At 26.4% G+C, this 14355-nt stretch overlaps 2 protein-coding genes across 2 annotated transcripts; both read right to left on the bottom strand.

Moving 5' to 3' along the window:
* Positions 1-290: 290 nt before the first annotated feature.
* On the bottom strand, positions 291-4148 carry LOC130957794 (protein NRT1/ PTR FAMILY 5.4-like). The gene is made up of 5 exons (XM_057884638.1): positions 4052-4148; positions 3486-3703; positions 2589-2831; positions 1643-1905; positions 291-1131 (listed from the first exon to the last, which is right to left on the bottom strand). Exons 1-5 carry the CDS (start codon positions 4146-4148, stop codon positions 291-293), a joined length of 1662 nt encoding a protein of 553 aa, XP_057740621.1.
* A 3531-nt stretch (positions 4149-7679) lies between these two features.
* On the bottom strand, positions 7680-12359 carry LOC130957793 (protein NRT1/ PTR FAMILY 5.4-like). Its single transcript, XM_057884637.1, has 5 exons — positions 12233-12359; positions 10606-10823; positions 9685-9927; positions 9016-9254; positions 7680-8554 (listed from the first exon to the last, which is right to left on the bottom strand). The coding sequence occupies exons 1-5, from the start codon at positions 12357-12359 to the stop codon at positions 7729-7731; spliced, it is 1653 nt and encodes a 550-aa protein (XP_057740620.1). The 3' UTR covers positions 7680-7728.
* Between the last annotated feature and the right edge of the window lie 1996 nt (positions 12360-14355).

Below are 14355 nucleotides of genomic sequence, written 5' to 3'. Positions count from 1 at the left end.
ATGACTATTTTAAAGACAAATTTATTTTTAATCTTAGCGTGGGGTCAAATAAAATAAATAATAAGAAAAAAAATATGTTTTATTGTATAAAAGAAAAAAAATCATTCTAGAAGGGCAAATGCTTACTCTGCGCCAGCTAGAAACAGAGGAAATGCTTAATATGGTTTACAAAAAAAATATTTAATTGTCTTCACAAGAAAAAAATAAAATAAAAATACTTATTTATTTATTTTTCTTATATGAGCCTTTTTTTTAATACTATCCAACATTACAAACACATTAATACTAATTCAGGACACTGAATTAGGGTTAAGAACCTTTTTGTAAACAAAACCCTTGGCAATCCATAGATAAACACAAAGATTAAGAACACTTAATCCAGCTAGTAACCAATAAAAATAATCTAAATGTGCCTTATTTAGATTATTCCCAAACCATTTTTCACCAATTTTTGAAGTGATTGCTACCACAATAACAATAATAGCATTACTAAAAAAGCTTCCAACACCATAGAGAGTAACAAATGCTGCAGCTCCCAAACTTCTCAATCCCTCCGGCATTTGATCATAAAACAATTCTTGAAGTCCAATAATTGTGAAAACATCAGAAGTTCCAGAAAGAATATACTGAGGTAGCAACCACCAGATACTGATCGGTAAAATTGAATTCGGATCGTCGATGAGATTATGTTGTTTTGCAACACCAATCCTTTTGGTCTCTACGAGTGCCGAGACAATCATGTTTAGTATAGACAAAAATAGACCGACACCAATCTTTTGCAATAATGTAATACCAGAGTGATGCTTTGTGAATTTTCTGGCAACTGGCACGAAAACTCGGTCGTAGACAGGAATTTCACAGAGCATTACAATTCCAACAAACCCTAGAAGTGATGCCGGAGGGATTTCAAACTTCGATCCTATGTGACGTCGCATTGTGCTACCTTGTTTGGGGAAGAATGTGACTAGTTGGCTTTGGACAACAAAAAACATGACACAACATAGCCATATAGGAATGAGGCGAAGGACAAGCTTTACTTCTTCAACTTGAGTAACTGAACATAGCCTCCATGGATTTCTACTCTTGCTTGAAGCATCATTCTCATCGATCATCATTGCTTTGTTCAAAAATCTATAGTATATAGTTTTCAATTTATGCCATCAAAAGAAAATAATTTCAAATCGTATTTAACCAGCTAATAATTTAGAACGATTATTTGTTAAAATAGTTCTTCATAGATTGCGTATTTGTCAATTTAGTTGTTAAAAAATCAAACTCATTAAATTAATTATTGAAAAACACAATAGAAAACTAACTTAGTCGTTCTGCTAATTGATGGAAGGGCTAATCGGATTTAAAGTTGTATCTTCAAAATTATTCAAAACATTTAATTGTTCAAAAATTAAATTACCGACCACTTAATTTTTCAAAAATTATTTTGACTATTGGCCAAATTTAAAGAAAATAAATACTTCTTCCATTTTAAAATAAGCGTGGCTTTCACTTTTTAAGTTTATTAAAAAATAAATGTATCTAAATAAGTTCTTTGTCTAGATACACCAACTTTTCAATGAATTTCATAAGTGAAAACGATACTTATTTTAAAACGAAGAGAGTACGAAAAAAAATAATAAAAACTCACTTGAGGTGATGAGTGTGTTCCAAAGTTGGAAGTGGATGATGGTCATCATCAAGACCATAATAACACAAAGAAGTGTCATGGGTTGGTAAGTGTTTTAGGCGCCATTTGAGAGATGCAGCAACAAGAACTTGGGCAATTGTAGTGAAGGGACTCCCTTTAGGGTTTTCCCTTTTATACCTTTTTGTTCCAATCAAAAACACTGCTATTGCCACTGTCCACACCCCTACTGGCAACCCTAGTCCTACCGTCCACCCAATATTGTCCTGCATGATATACGAAAATAATAGTTAAGATGTCAATACACGTTGTTATAAACAGTTTAATTAAATATGTTAAATTATTTTAAATGAAAATATATTCATGTGAATATTTATTATATATATATTTTTTTATCGGATCTTATAATCTATGCATATATATAGAGAGAGAGGATAAAATATATTTTTTAATCTTAATATGTACGATTTTCTTTAAAAATACTCCTAATGTTTAATTTTATTTAGTTTTATCAATAACGTTTTTTATTTATATCTAAAATGCCTTGGGACATTAACTTTGTTTAAAACATTAAGAACAAAATTGAAAATGTCAATGAATATATAGTTTGACATAAATAAAAAATTTTAGAAACAAAATTGAATGAAATTAAATATTACAGGTATTTTTTAAAAAAATTGCACACAATAGGAATAAAAAAAAAACCATATTTTAGCCTGCTAAAAACAAACGTTTGTAATCTCTATTTTCCGTCCCTTTTTCAATTTATTTTTTTATATAGATATTCACATATAACTTCTGTCAAACTAACCACATCGAGCCGACTACCTTTAAATGGTAAAATTTATATATAACTTTTAACCATTAAATTATAATTGATTCTGAATTTTTATATTACATAATTTTAAATTAATTAACAAAAACATGGAGCCATAAAGAATGAAATTACCTGTACATAAACAATAAAGAAGACGGCAGAAGAGTTGGCAAGTACTACGACCAAATACCAATAATTAAAGAAAGAGCTCTTGGCTTCCCTTTGCTCCTCCTTCTCTTCATCAAACTGATCCGCCGCAAAAGGTTGAACGCACGACTTAATTCCGCCGTCTCCGACGGAGAACACATAAAGTGCTACAAAAAAGAGCTTATCGTGCTTCAAAATGGACACTGAAAGTGTCATGAAAGTCATGCCCTGCTAACATCAAGTTATTGTTAAATCACTTTTTTTAATGTATATTTTATATTTAATGTGAATTTTATACCGTAGTTGATTTTGATATACATATAACAAAAAATTATATCCAATTTATAGGTGTAACTTCAAAAATACTAAGTGTATACTTAAATCAACTACTAGTATATTTGTATATAAATACATGTATAATTTAATTCATTTGTAATATATGTTTTGTATTTTGAAATGTATTCTCTACTGATAACTAATTTTAATTATTGATTTTCATGTATACCTAATATGATTATATCCAATTACATTGATTAAAAAATTTATAAAAGAAAAAAATGACGGTAACAAATACCAAAAAAAAAATCTATAACTTCTGTTTGGATGATTAGCCTGTAATGAATACCCATCAAATATAATAAAAGTTAAATAAAAATAAAATATTAAGGATTATATGTTTAGAACTACTTAAGTTGATTAAGTAGGTAGGTATTAACTATATAAAACTATAGTGCAGAGGTGTGAACGATATAAGTTATAATCACACCATAATTAAATTAGAAACACAAAATTAATAAAGAAAATAATCAATTATAAGTATAAAAATAAAAAAATATTAAAAAGATTTAGATATGATAGAGTTGAAATTTATGAATTATATACCAAGAGATAAATAAAGGAGGATATAGTGACAGTTTTAAAGCGACCAATGTAAGAATCAGCGATGAAAGCACCAAGCAAAGGGAAGATGGACGAAACAAAAACCCAAGTGTTTATGTTTTTTGTTGCTTCAATTAGGGTTTCTTGAAGCTCATTTGTTAGGTATGTGATCAAATTTGATGACAATCCTATAAAGGCAAATTGTTGTGCAAATTCAACACCTACAAATAAAAAATATAAAATAAAATAAAAATAATTATTATATATAAAGAAGAAGAAAAAAAGTTGAAAGAATACAATTATTTAATTTGTTACAAAATATTGTAATATTGTGTATGTTTGAGACGTTGTTAATTTTTCGTGCAGTGATTATAGTTTAACCGTCAAAAACTTAGATCATAAGAGATTTTATATTATTATCTTATTATATATAATAATTATGAAATTTCAAGGTTCAATGATCCACAATGACATCCAAAACCTAATAATAATCAAACTTAAACATTTAATTCATTCACAAAGACAAAAACCATCAAAATTTCTAAACATCAATGAGGTGAAATACTCACTTATAATGAACCTTGCAGCATGCCAGCCACCTTTCATGGTTTTGGGGTGGTGTTGGAGGAGGTGCTTTCTTGTGTCACTGTTAGAACTTCTTTCCATAATATATAATGGCCAAATTAATAGAAGAAGAAAAAAACAAAGAAGAGAAAATATATTTACTATACAGTATATTTATAGTAGTTAGTACTATATAGACACAAACCGAAGACAATAAATTAATGTAGCCTTAGTTTGGAAACCAATTTTGCTGGATAATTAATTAGGGGGTAGTTAATTAGTATTTTGTTTTAAGGAATATAAATTTAAATTATTATGAAAAATATTTAAAATTTAATAAAAAATATCTAAAATCAAATAACAACAAATATTTAAAATAATTGTAAAATTATTTTATAAAAAAAAACATCTAAAACATAAGAAAAAACACCCAAAATTAATGTAGCCTTAGTTTGGAAATATGCGTAAAAAAGGGATATATTATTAGAGTTTAATTTTAAAGTACTAACAGTATAAAATGTTTTATACAGTCGTGCAATTACATTCGTTATTTTGAATGACTATTTACGCAGTCAATGTGAAAGGTAATTATTTTTACTAATATGGTGTTACGTAATTAAATACATGTGTAAAACTATTTTATACTGATAGTGCATCAAAATTAAATTCATATTATTATTAATTTATCTAAGGATTCTCTAAATTAAATATTTTTCTTTATGAGGATAAGGTCAAGGATTTCTGTTTTGGACAAATAAATGGGAATCTATTTTATATTAAAATTAATTTTAGTTTTAATTTTATTGACCACCATTATTATTTCTATACCATTGACTAATTAAATGCACTTTATTTGTATTTATTAAATCAATTTTTCCTTTGGATTTTTGCATTAGAATTATTACTCCATTTTTAGTCAACTCGCCTTAGACACACGAAATTAGAGATATTCGACTTGGAGACGAAAATAGGTAAAAATCACTTGGAGGAATTATGAGAATTAGAATGAAGATTTTTCTTTGATAAATATATATATATATATATATATATATATATATATATATATATATATATAATAGCAATCATATTTTTTTAGAGTAAAGTATCGTTGTTGTCTCTAACATTTGGGATAAGTCTTAAAGTTGTCTCTAACGTTTAAATTGTGCTATTTAATTCTCTAACGTTTTAAAATTGGTTCAATGTTGTCCTGCCGTTAGAGATCTTCTATTAACAAAATTGATGGTGGGACAAAATTGAGACGATTTTGAAACTTTAGGGACGTAAATAGAAAGAAAATGTTGAAGACAAAAACGATACATAAAAATAAATTTTAATTTTATCCTTCAATAATATCAAAAATTTTTACAATACATAGTTATTCAATTATTTTTTAATCACATCTAAGTAAATTACACTTAATCACATTACTTTCCTTCTAAATAAATTTATTTTTTTATAAATTTACTTTTAAAGATTTTTACTCTTAAACATTAAAGAATTTCGATACATTAGAGTAAAAAAGGTACAATTTATACTTTATTAGTATATGTATCATTTTTTTACTTTTTAATTTTGCAAGGTTATGTACTAGTCATTCTACAAATATTTTATGATGAGTAAAAGTCTTTAAGAGTAAAATTATAAAAAATAAATTTATTTAGAATAAAAGTAATGTGATTAAGTTTAATTTACTTAGATGTGGTTAAAAAATAATTGAATAACTATGTAACGTAAAATTGATATTATTGAAGGATAAAATTAAAATTTATTTTTATGTATTGTTTTTGTCCCCAATATTTTCGTCATATTTAAGTCCCTAACGTTTTAAAAATCATCTCAATTTTGTCCCGCCGCGCCGTTAATTCTGTTAACAGACCCCTAACGGCAGGACATACAATATTGAGCCAATTTTTAAACATTAGAGACTTAAATAGGACGATTTAAACGTTAGGGACAATTTTGAGACTTACCCATAATGTTAGGGACAAAAATAATACTACTATTTTTTTATAATAAAGATACTAATATTTGAAGATTGAAAAGCATTTTAAATAAAAACATTCAGCATTTAAAATACTATTTTTAGTTTTAAAATTATATAATATTTGAGATGTTGATGTTTGTTGTTTTTATTATATGATATAATAAAAATTATTAAGTTAATGTTGATCTTAATTATATTAAAATTGACATACTTTTTATTGAAATGAATAATTATAGTGAGACTCCTCAGGACTATATGTGTATGTTTGGGCGCCATTATTTTGTTAAGAAAAGATATTTTTTCAATGAAAAAATATCTTTTTTATTTTTTAACGTGTTTGGCAAATTTCTAGTAGTAAAAGTAAAAGCACTAGTAAAATAAAAAAAATCTTTTTTGAGAAGCTGTAATTTACATTTTTTTAAAAGATCTTTTTTTCTTAAAAAAAGATGTTTTTCATGTAATAAATAAACAAAAAAGTACTTTTATATTATAATACTCAAACATAATTGATAGATAAAAAGACCTTTTTACATGAGATATTCAAACATAAAATTACTTTTACTTCTCTATAAGATCTTTTAAAAAAAGATAACTCAAAAAAGATATTTTCTTAAAAGTTCACCCAAACAAGCCATATATCTCCATAAAGAATGAGAATATGGAGAGGAATATTTTTCTATTATTAAAAATGGAAATTAAGATGAAAAAAAAAATCAGTGTATGTGAGGAGGGAAATGGGGTGTTCCTCATCTCTGTTTTTCTATATTGTCATTTCTACACACAATACAAGCATTCCAAGGTGGTATTAAGATTGTTGTTGGTATTGGTCATGGAAGCAATGAATCAAGAATAAATATAGAGAACTATTTTTTAATTAGTCGATATTAGGGGTTTTTTTATTATAAATTGTTTTTTAACCTATTTTTCGAGGGTTTAGAGTTAAAATATACAATGATTAGATTTAAAAATTAGAATTTAAAATTTAAAAATTAAAAAAATTAATTGATATTAGTCGAAAAATAACTCCCTAATTGAACTCACCAATAAAATGCAAAACAAATTTTTGTTTTGTTACATTTTTTGACAAATAAATTGTTCGACATTCTTCCTCGCCTCACAAATCTCAAACCTATATTATCAGTCAAAATTAATCATAGAATAAGTAAGAATTATCTAAATTTAAATTCCTCCAACAACTTGCTAGAGGCTAACCGCTACAAGATACTTAATTATACCTCCAATATCATGTTAAAATTTAACCATAAGGCAACTTGCTATCTAGTTAAATGTTAGATTGGACTAAAATGCACCAAATTAAGTTAACCATCCTAACAATTTTTTTGTTGTCTAAGAAAAAGTTAGAATAGGAAACCCGGTCCTAGAAAAAAAAAATAACAACAAGACAGTATAACAAGGTCATGGTGAAGAGCATCGATCTCACAATTCCGACCAAGATTCCAACCACTCGGCGAATTCTATCCCATTTCACGCTTCTCTTTTCGCTAACAGATTAGCTACAACATTAACCTCCCTTTTAACAAGATTGAATTGCATTTCAACAAGATTAACCACCCGAACAATTTAAAATACAAATTAGCAGAATAATTATTGACTACAAAAAAATACTTTATTATTGCATTTTCCACAAACAAATCTTTTGTCAAGTTAAATACATGCATCATCATAAGCTAATTTAGCTCATGAAACTTTTTTATAAACAAAACCATTGGCAATCCTTAGATAAACACATAGGTTAAGAGCACCTAATCCAGCCAATAACCAATAATAGTAATCAAGATGTGCCTTATTCAAATTATTTCCTAACCATTTATAACCAATTCTTGAAGTGATTGCAATCACAACATCTATTATTGCATTTGCCACAAAACTCCCAACTCCAAAGAGGCTAACATACGCCGCTGCTCCCAAACTTCTTAGTCCCTCCGGCATCTGACTATAGAACAATTCTTGGAGTCCGACGACTGCGAGTGCGTCGGCAGTTCCAAGAATTGCATATTGAGGTAACAACCACCAAATACTCAACGGTATAACTGATTTGGGATCGTCGACGAGATTATACTGTATAGCAATAGCTATCCTTTTGGCCTCTACGAGTGCTGAAACAACCATGTTAAGTATAGATAAAACTAGACCAACTCCAATCCTCTGTAATACCGTTATGCCGGAGGGATGTTTTGTGAACTTTCTAGCAATCGGCACGAAAACACGGTCGTAGATGGGAACACCACAAAGGATAACAATTCCTACAACACCTTGAAGTGATGCCGGAGGGATTTGAAACCCTGTTTTTCCTATGGTACGGTTCAATGTGCTACCTTGTTTGATGAAAAATGTGCTCATTTGATTTTGGACAACAACGAACATCAAACAATTTAGCCATATAGGAATTAAACGAAGAACAAGCTTTACTTCTTCAACTTGTGTAATTGAGCTTAACCTCCATGGTTCTCTCGTGTTGTTTGTAGCATCATGTTCATCCATCATCATTGCCTTGTCCAAAAATCTGTAATAAATTTCAATCCAGTAAAATTCTAAAGTCTAAATTTTTATGTTTTAATTCTAAACCCAAATCTTAATCCTAAGCCTTAAATTTTCTAAAACACGAGGGTTAAAAAAAATAATTTCATAATAAAGATTGATTAACATTAACTAATTAAAAATTAATTCTCTATACTTATTCATTGAGTAATTAATGATTACTTCTATGCATGTGTCAAGCAATATAATAATATAAAAAGAGTTTAATTTTAATACATTAATAATATAAAACATTCTATACCGTCGTCTAATTACATCAGTTATTTTTTTTTATGATCATTCATGCGGTCAATGTAACAGAAAATTGTTTTTACCGACTTGCCGTTATGTAATTAGACGTAGGTGTAAAATTATTTTACATTGAGAGTGCATCAAAATTAAATTCTAATATAAAATGCAAAGAAAAACTAATATAATAAAACACACCTGAGTTGATCTGTGTGTTCTATTTGGTCATGGTAGTGATCACCATAATAATAGACAGAAGTGTCATGTTTGAGGTTCCATTTGCGACATGAAGCAACAAGAACTTGGGCAATAGAAATAAAGGAACTCCCTTTTGGAGTTTCTGTTTTGTATCTTTTGATTCCAATAAAGAACACTGCTATTGCCACTGTCCACACTCCTGATGGTAATGCTAGTGCTGCTGCCCACCCAACATTATCCTGTAATTATATATATATGTATATGATGGTATTATTTTTAGGTGTATCCAAAAAAAGTTGATAGAAAAAATTTAACTACGTTAGATGTATATAAAGAATCTGTTACTAAATCAGTCACTAGTATAGAATATATATTGAAATACAAAATATGCATTAAAAATAAATTAAATAACTTATATATTTATATACAAATACATTATAACTAATTTAGTGATTGATTTTTTGTGTGCATGTCACAATTGTTTTTTAGGTTATGCATGTGTTCTATTGTATACTGTGGAAATTATTTTATTGTAAAAAATATTATGTGATTAATATTTTTCTCTTATGTTTATTTTGCATTCAAGTGAATACTAACGAATTCTTCATTTTTATCTACTAAAATATCAGTTCTTTAATATTTTTTATTTTAACAAATGAAATTAAATACCTGTATATAAACGACAAGAAAAACGGAGGAAGTGCATGCAAGAACAATGGCCAAGTACCACCAATTAAAGAAAGAGCTCTTAGCTTCTCTTTGGTCTTCCATGTTCCCATCAAACTGATCCGCCGCAAAAGTTTGGACGCAAGGCTTATGGCCTCCATCTCCCATTGCTAACACATAAAGTGATATGAAGAAAAGCTTATCGTTCTTCAAAATCGACACTGAGATCATCATCAAAATCATGCCCTGCATGCATATAGACGCTTTTAGGTCACAGTTTTTGAATGTGGCAACAAAAAGTGTCGTGTAAAATCTAAAATAATTCTATTATAAAAGGTTATCTTCAAAACAGTGACCATATAGTCACGGTTTTAAAATAAATTGTGACTAAAAGTATTTTTTATGGTTATGGCAAAAAAACCATAATTATAGAGGATTTTAGGTTACAGTTTTTAAATATGACAAAAAAAAATCGTAACCTAAAGCCTGAAATGTTGTAGTGCATGCATTTCATCATCATAGTCCCAATTAGAGAGCAAGCAGTATCCAAATCTTATAGTCTCAAAGTAGCATACAATAAAAATAGAAGAATTCGAAGACCATCCATCTACTCAGCGACGTAATGTTGCCGCCAATTTAAAGGGCTCTTGGCGTCAATTTTCCTGTCAAAATTACAAACGGACTTGCAAATCTAACGATAAAAATTCTTAGATTCCATGGTCCATGTCATTGTCGAAAAATCAATAGTAATACCAACAGAAATGATTCGACAGTAAATTTGACGGTTCTAAACATATTTCTAGTAGTGTACTAACCAAATTCAGGATTAATTGAAAACCAATAAGTAGACATATCATACATGTCATCATCATGTTTATGGATATATGTATATATGTTTTCTTAGTAAAATAATTAAAAAATTACCAAAAGATAAATGAAAGAGGATATGACAACAGTGTTGAAGCGACCAAGATAGGAATCAGCAATGAATCCACCAAGCAATGGGAAGAGGGACGAAACACCAAGCCAAGTGTTTACATTCTTTGTTGCTTCGGTTATGGATTCATGAATCTCATTTGTTAGATATGTTATCAAATTTGATGACAACCCTGTAAAAGCAAATTGCTGTGCAAATTCCACACCTACAAAATAAACAAATAAATAATTATATTATGATGAATGTTATGGTGTCTAAAAGGTGGTGTCTATTTATTAAAAAATTTAAAAATTAATATTTAATTTAAAAGATATTAAAAAATAAATAATTTTAAAAAAATCAAAATTTACTACAAAAAATAAATTAAAAAATTAGATAACGATTCATAGATATCATAAAAATTGGCCTTATATTATAGCATAAAAGGAAAAGAAAAACAGAAAAAAAAGAAAGAAAAAATATAATTTGATAAAGTTTTTATTTTTAAATTTTTTTTATTAAAATTGACTTTTAAAATAAAGATTTTAAAAATTATTGCAGTTATATATGTTTGACAATAAAATTCATTATATTAAAGATGATGAAATATATAAAATATTTCAAATTAAATATTTTAATTTGTTTACAATTAAAAATATTTCATATTATATGAGAAATATCAAAAATAAATAAAACTATTACATTAATAATAATGAAATAAATAAAAAAATTGAACTAAATATTTTTGTAATTACTTAAAATATTTTATATTATGTGATAAAATATATTAGAAATAATTAAAATTTAGTAAAATAATAAATATATTTTATATTAATATTATTATTATCAATCAAATAATTATTACTAGTTTATGTATTATTGATACATATTTTGATCAAATGGACTAAAGTGTTTCTTATTTTAATTTTGGAAGAAAAAAAGTGTACATTTTATAAATATAAAGAAAAAAGTATTATTTAAATATTTTTCGGGGCGTCTCTTTTTATTTAATTAATTTCTTATTTTTTAAAAAAAAAAAAGTTTTAGCTAGATAAACGTTTGAATTTCGTTATTGAATTTCTTTCAAAGTATATAAAAATAAAAGTTTTTTTCAAAAAAAAAGTATTTTAAATGCGTCCAAGATAACAAAATCCATGATCTACTGATACAAATTACACTTTTTTTATTTTAATATTAGAATGGTAATGGTATTTTTTTGAAATGTGAATTGTTAGAGTGTTATTCTCAAATGTGGAATCGTTTAATTAGAGAAGTAGAAATCAGACCGTCCGATTTGTGTTAAAAAAAATAAAAAATTTGGGATACAGAAATCGGACGATCCGATTTGTGTACCCCAAATTTTTTTATTTTTTTAATACAAATCGAACCATTCGATTTCTGTATCTCCCACAATTTTAAAAAACATAAAAAATTATCATATTAAGGTATATTACTTATATCACTTTTCTATCTAAATTTTTTAGCCTACAAATTACTTCACTTAAAAAATTTTTATAAAAAAATTAAACTATTCAATAATTATGATATAATAATTCTTATGAAGAAAGAGATTTACAAAAACAAAGCCAACTAAACAGAGAGAGATTATGAATAATGAAGTGATGATGAGCTCACAGATGATGAAGATGGCAGCATGCCAACCACCCTTGATGGTGTTGGTGTGGTGCTGGCCATGGCGGATGAGTCCCTTTCTTATGTCTCTCTCACTCTCACTGCTGTTTGAGCTTTTTATTAGTGCCATAATAACTGCTAATCAACTTTACTAATTAACTTATCATATATATGCTGGGAATTGAAGACAAGTAGTTAGATATGATTCTGATTCTGATTCAGCAAGCTTATATATAAAAAAATATTATATGCAGATTAAAATCAGTTATTATAAATTTGTATATAAATATATATTATTTAATTTATTTTTAATATATATTTAATATTTTAATATATATTTAATATTTTTGACTATATTTTTTTAATAGTTTTGTTTGTATTTTTTTAACAGTTTTATCTGTACTTTTTTTGACAATTTTATCTGTATTTTTTTCGATAATTTTATTTGTGTTTCTTTTTGATAATTCCACCTATACCGTTTTAGTTTATTTAATTTTCTTTTTTTTTCTTTTGTTATTTTAAATAAATTTTAAACTCAATTTGTCACTTAAATTTAAAAAGAGATGTTAGAATATATTAGAATCAATTAATTTTTATTAAAATTATTTAATATATCTAAATATTTATTATAAAATATTACAACTTTATTATTTCGATTATCTTAACATATATAAATATTCTTTTATATTGTATTACTTTACCTAATTTGAATACACATCAATTTTTTTTTCTATTGTTTTACTTTTCTAACATAATGTATATTTAATATTTTAATTGACTGAATTTAATATAAATTTAATATACATTTAATATCATTATATGTATAATGGTATCTATTATAAATTAAAGTTACCCAAATTTGGAAGTATGCATGCACGAGAATTGAGAAGATACAGAGAGATTGGTCAAAAATTCAAAATCTTTTAAATAACTTTAAAAGATCTTTGGAATTTTTTGGGCAGGTTCAAAAGTATGTAGTATGCATGTATACTGCCACATAAAGAAACATAATCTTGGTACGTATGCAAGTAAAAACTAAAAAGTGTTACTTTTAATTTGAAAGATGATCTAATTGTTTCAGAAAATTATCATAATGTCTAATAATGTGCTTGTTTAGGGGACTTTTTCTCTTTTTTTTTTGAAGAAAAATATTTTAAATAACTTTTAAAAAGAGATATTTTTAAAACACAAAAGTTGTTTATTGATAAAGAAATAAAAGATATACAAAAAGATAGGATTCAAACTGAATAAAAAAGATACATTAAAATTAAAATAGAAATAAAAATGATATATTGAAATTGAGGATAAAGAGAATTATTCTACTTTTTACCCAATTTCTTGACGCAATAAGAAAGGGATTCCTCAACCTAACTTGTCAACGCCATAGTTTAGGAACTGAATCGAAGAGACTCCTCAACCTTCTACTCAATTTCCCGATGCAACAAGAGATGGACTCCTCAACCTCAATTGTCTACACCATGGTTTCATCACGAAACCAAAAAGGGATTTTCAAACCTCTAAATCATTCTATATTACGACTACAATTGCTAAGGAGGTATTTATAACTTTTTATTAGGTTAAAACAAAGAAAACCATAAAGTTTATACACATAAGGTCCAATCTAGTAATTAAATAAACAAAATCAAAATTCATTAAATTAAAATATTCTAAAAATATAAACTAATATATTTTAAATAACACTTGAACTCTTCATATCACGAACATTTGAAGTGCGTATCATTTATGTTTATTGTTTAGACTTTAGACGCATATACAGTATTAAAAGATCTTATTTTACTTTTGAACATCTTTTTATGTTATAAAAACATTTTTTTAGTGGATGAAAATTATAAATTTATGAAAAAAAATTGTTTAATTTTTTTAGTAATTTTATTTTTATTACAAATATCTTTTAAATATATATAAAAAATTAAAAAGATATTTTTAAATAACTATAACCAAATAAATTCTATAATCATTTTAGAAAATTGAATCAGCCTAACAAAAAATTTGTGGCTCGACTAATTTTAGATTCGATTCGATTAAACTTATTTTATTAGACGGATTAAATTTGAAGGTTTTTTTTAACGTCTTTTGCAATGACATGTGTGATGCGTGCATATAAT

Source organism: Arachis stenosperma, chromosome 10 (assembly GCF_014773155.1).
Source record: "Arachis stenosperma cultivar V10309 chromosome 10, arast.V10309.gnm1.PFL2, whole genome shotgun sequence".
Classification (NCBI taxonomy): Eukaryota; Viridiplantae; Streptophyta; class Magnoliopsida; order Fabales; family Fabaceae; genus Arachis; species Arachis stenosperma.
This window is presented reverse-complemented; position numbering and strand designations above follow the sequence as displayed.

Excerpts from the sequence above, each read along its gene's own strand:
- LOC130957794 (XM_057884638.1), bottom strand. The coding sequence starts at position 4,148 with ATGGAAAGAAGTTCTAACAGTGACACAAGAAAGCACCTCCTCCAACAC. Across the intron at positions 3,704-4,051 it reads TGCTGCAAGGTTCATTATAA|GTGTTGAATTTGCACAACAA; the intron begins GTGAGTATTTCA and ends TTTTATTTGTAG. Across the intron at positions 1,906-2,588 it reads TCTTTATTGTTTATGTACAG|GACAATATTGGGTGGACGGT; the intron begins GTAATTTCATTC and ends TATATCATGCAG.
- LOC130957793 (XM_057884637.1), bottom strand. The coding sequence starts at position 12,359 with ATGGCACTAATAAAAAGCTCAAACAGCAGTGAGAGTGAGAGAGACATA. Across the intron at positions 9,928-10,605 it reads CCTCTTTCATTTATCTTTTG|GGCATGATTTTGATGATGAT; the intron begins GTAATTTTTTAA and ends ATATGCATGCAG. Across the intron at positions 9,255-9,684 it reads TTCTTGTCGTTTATATACAG|GATAATGTTGGGTGGGCAGC; the intron begins GTATTTAATTTC and ends ATATAATTACAG.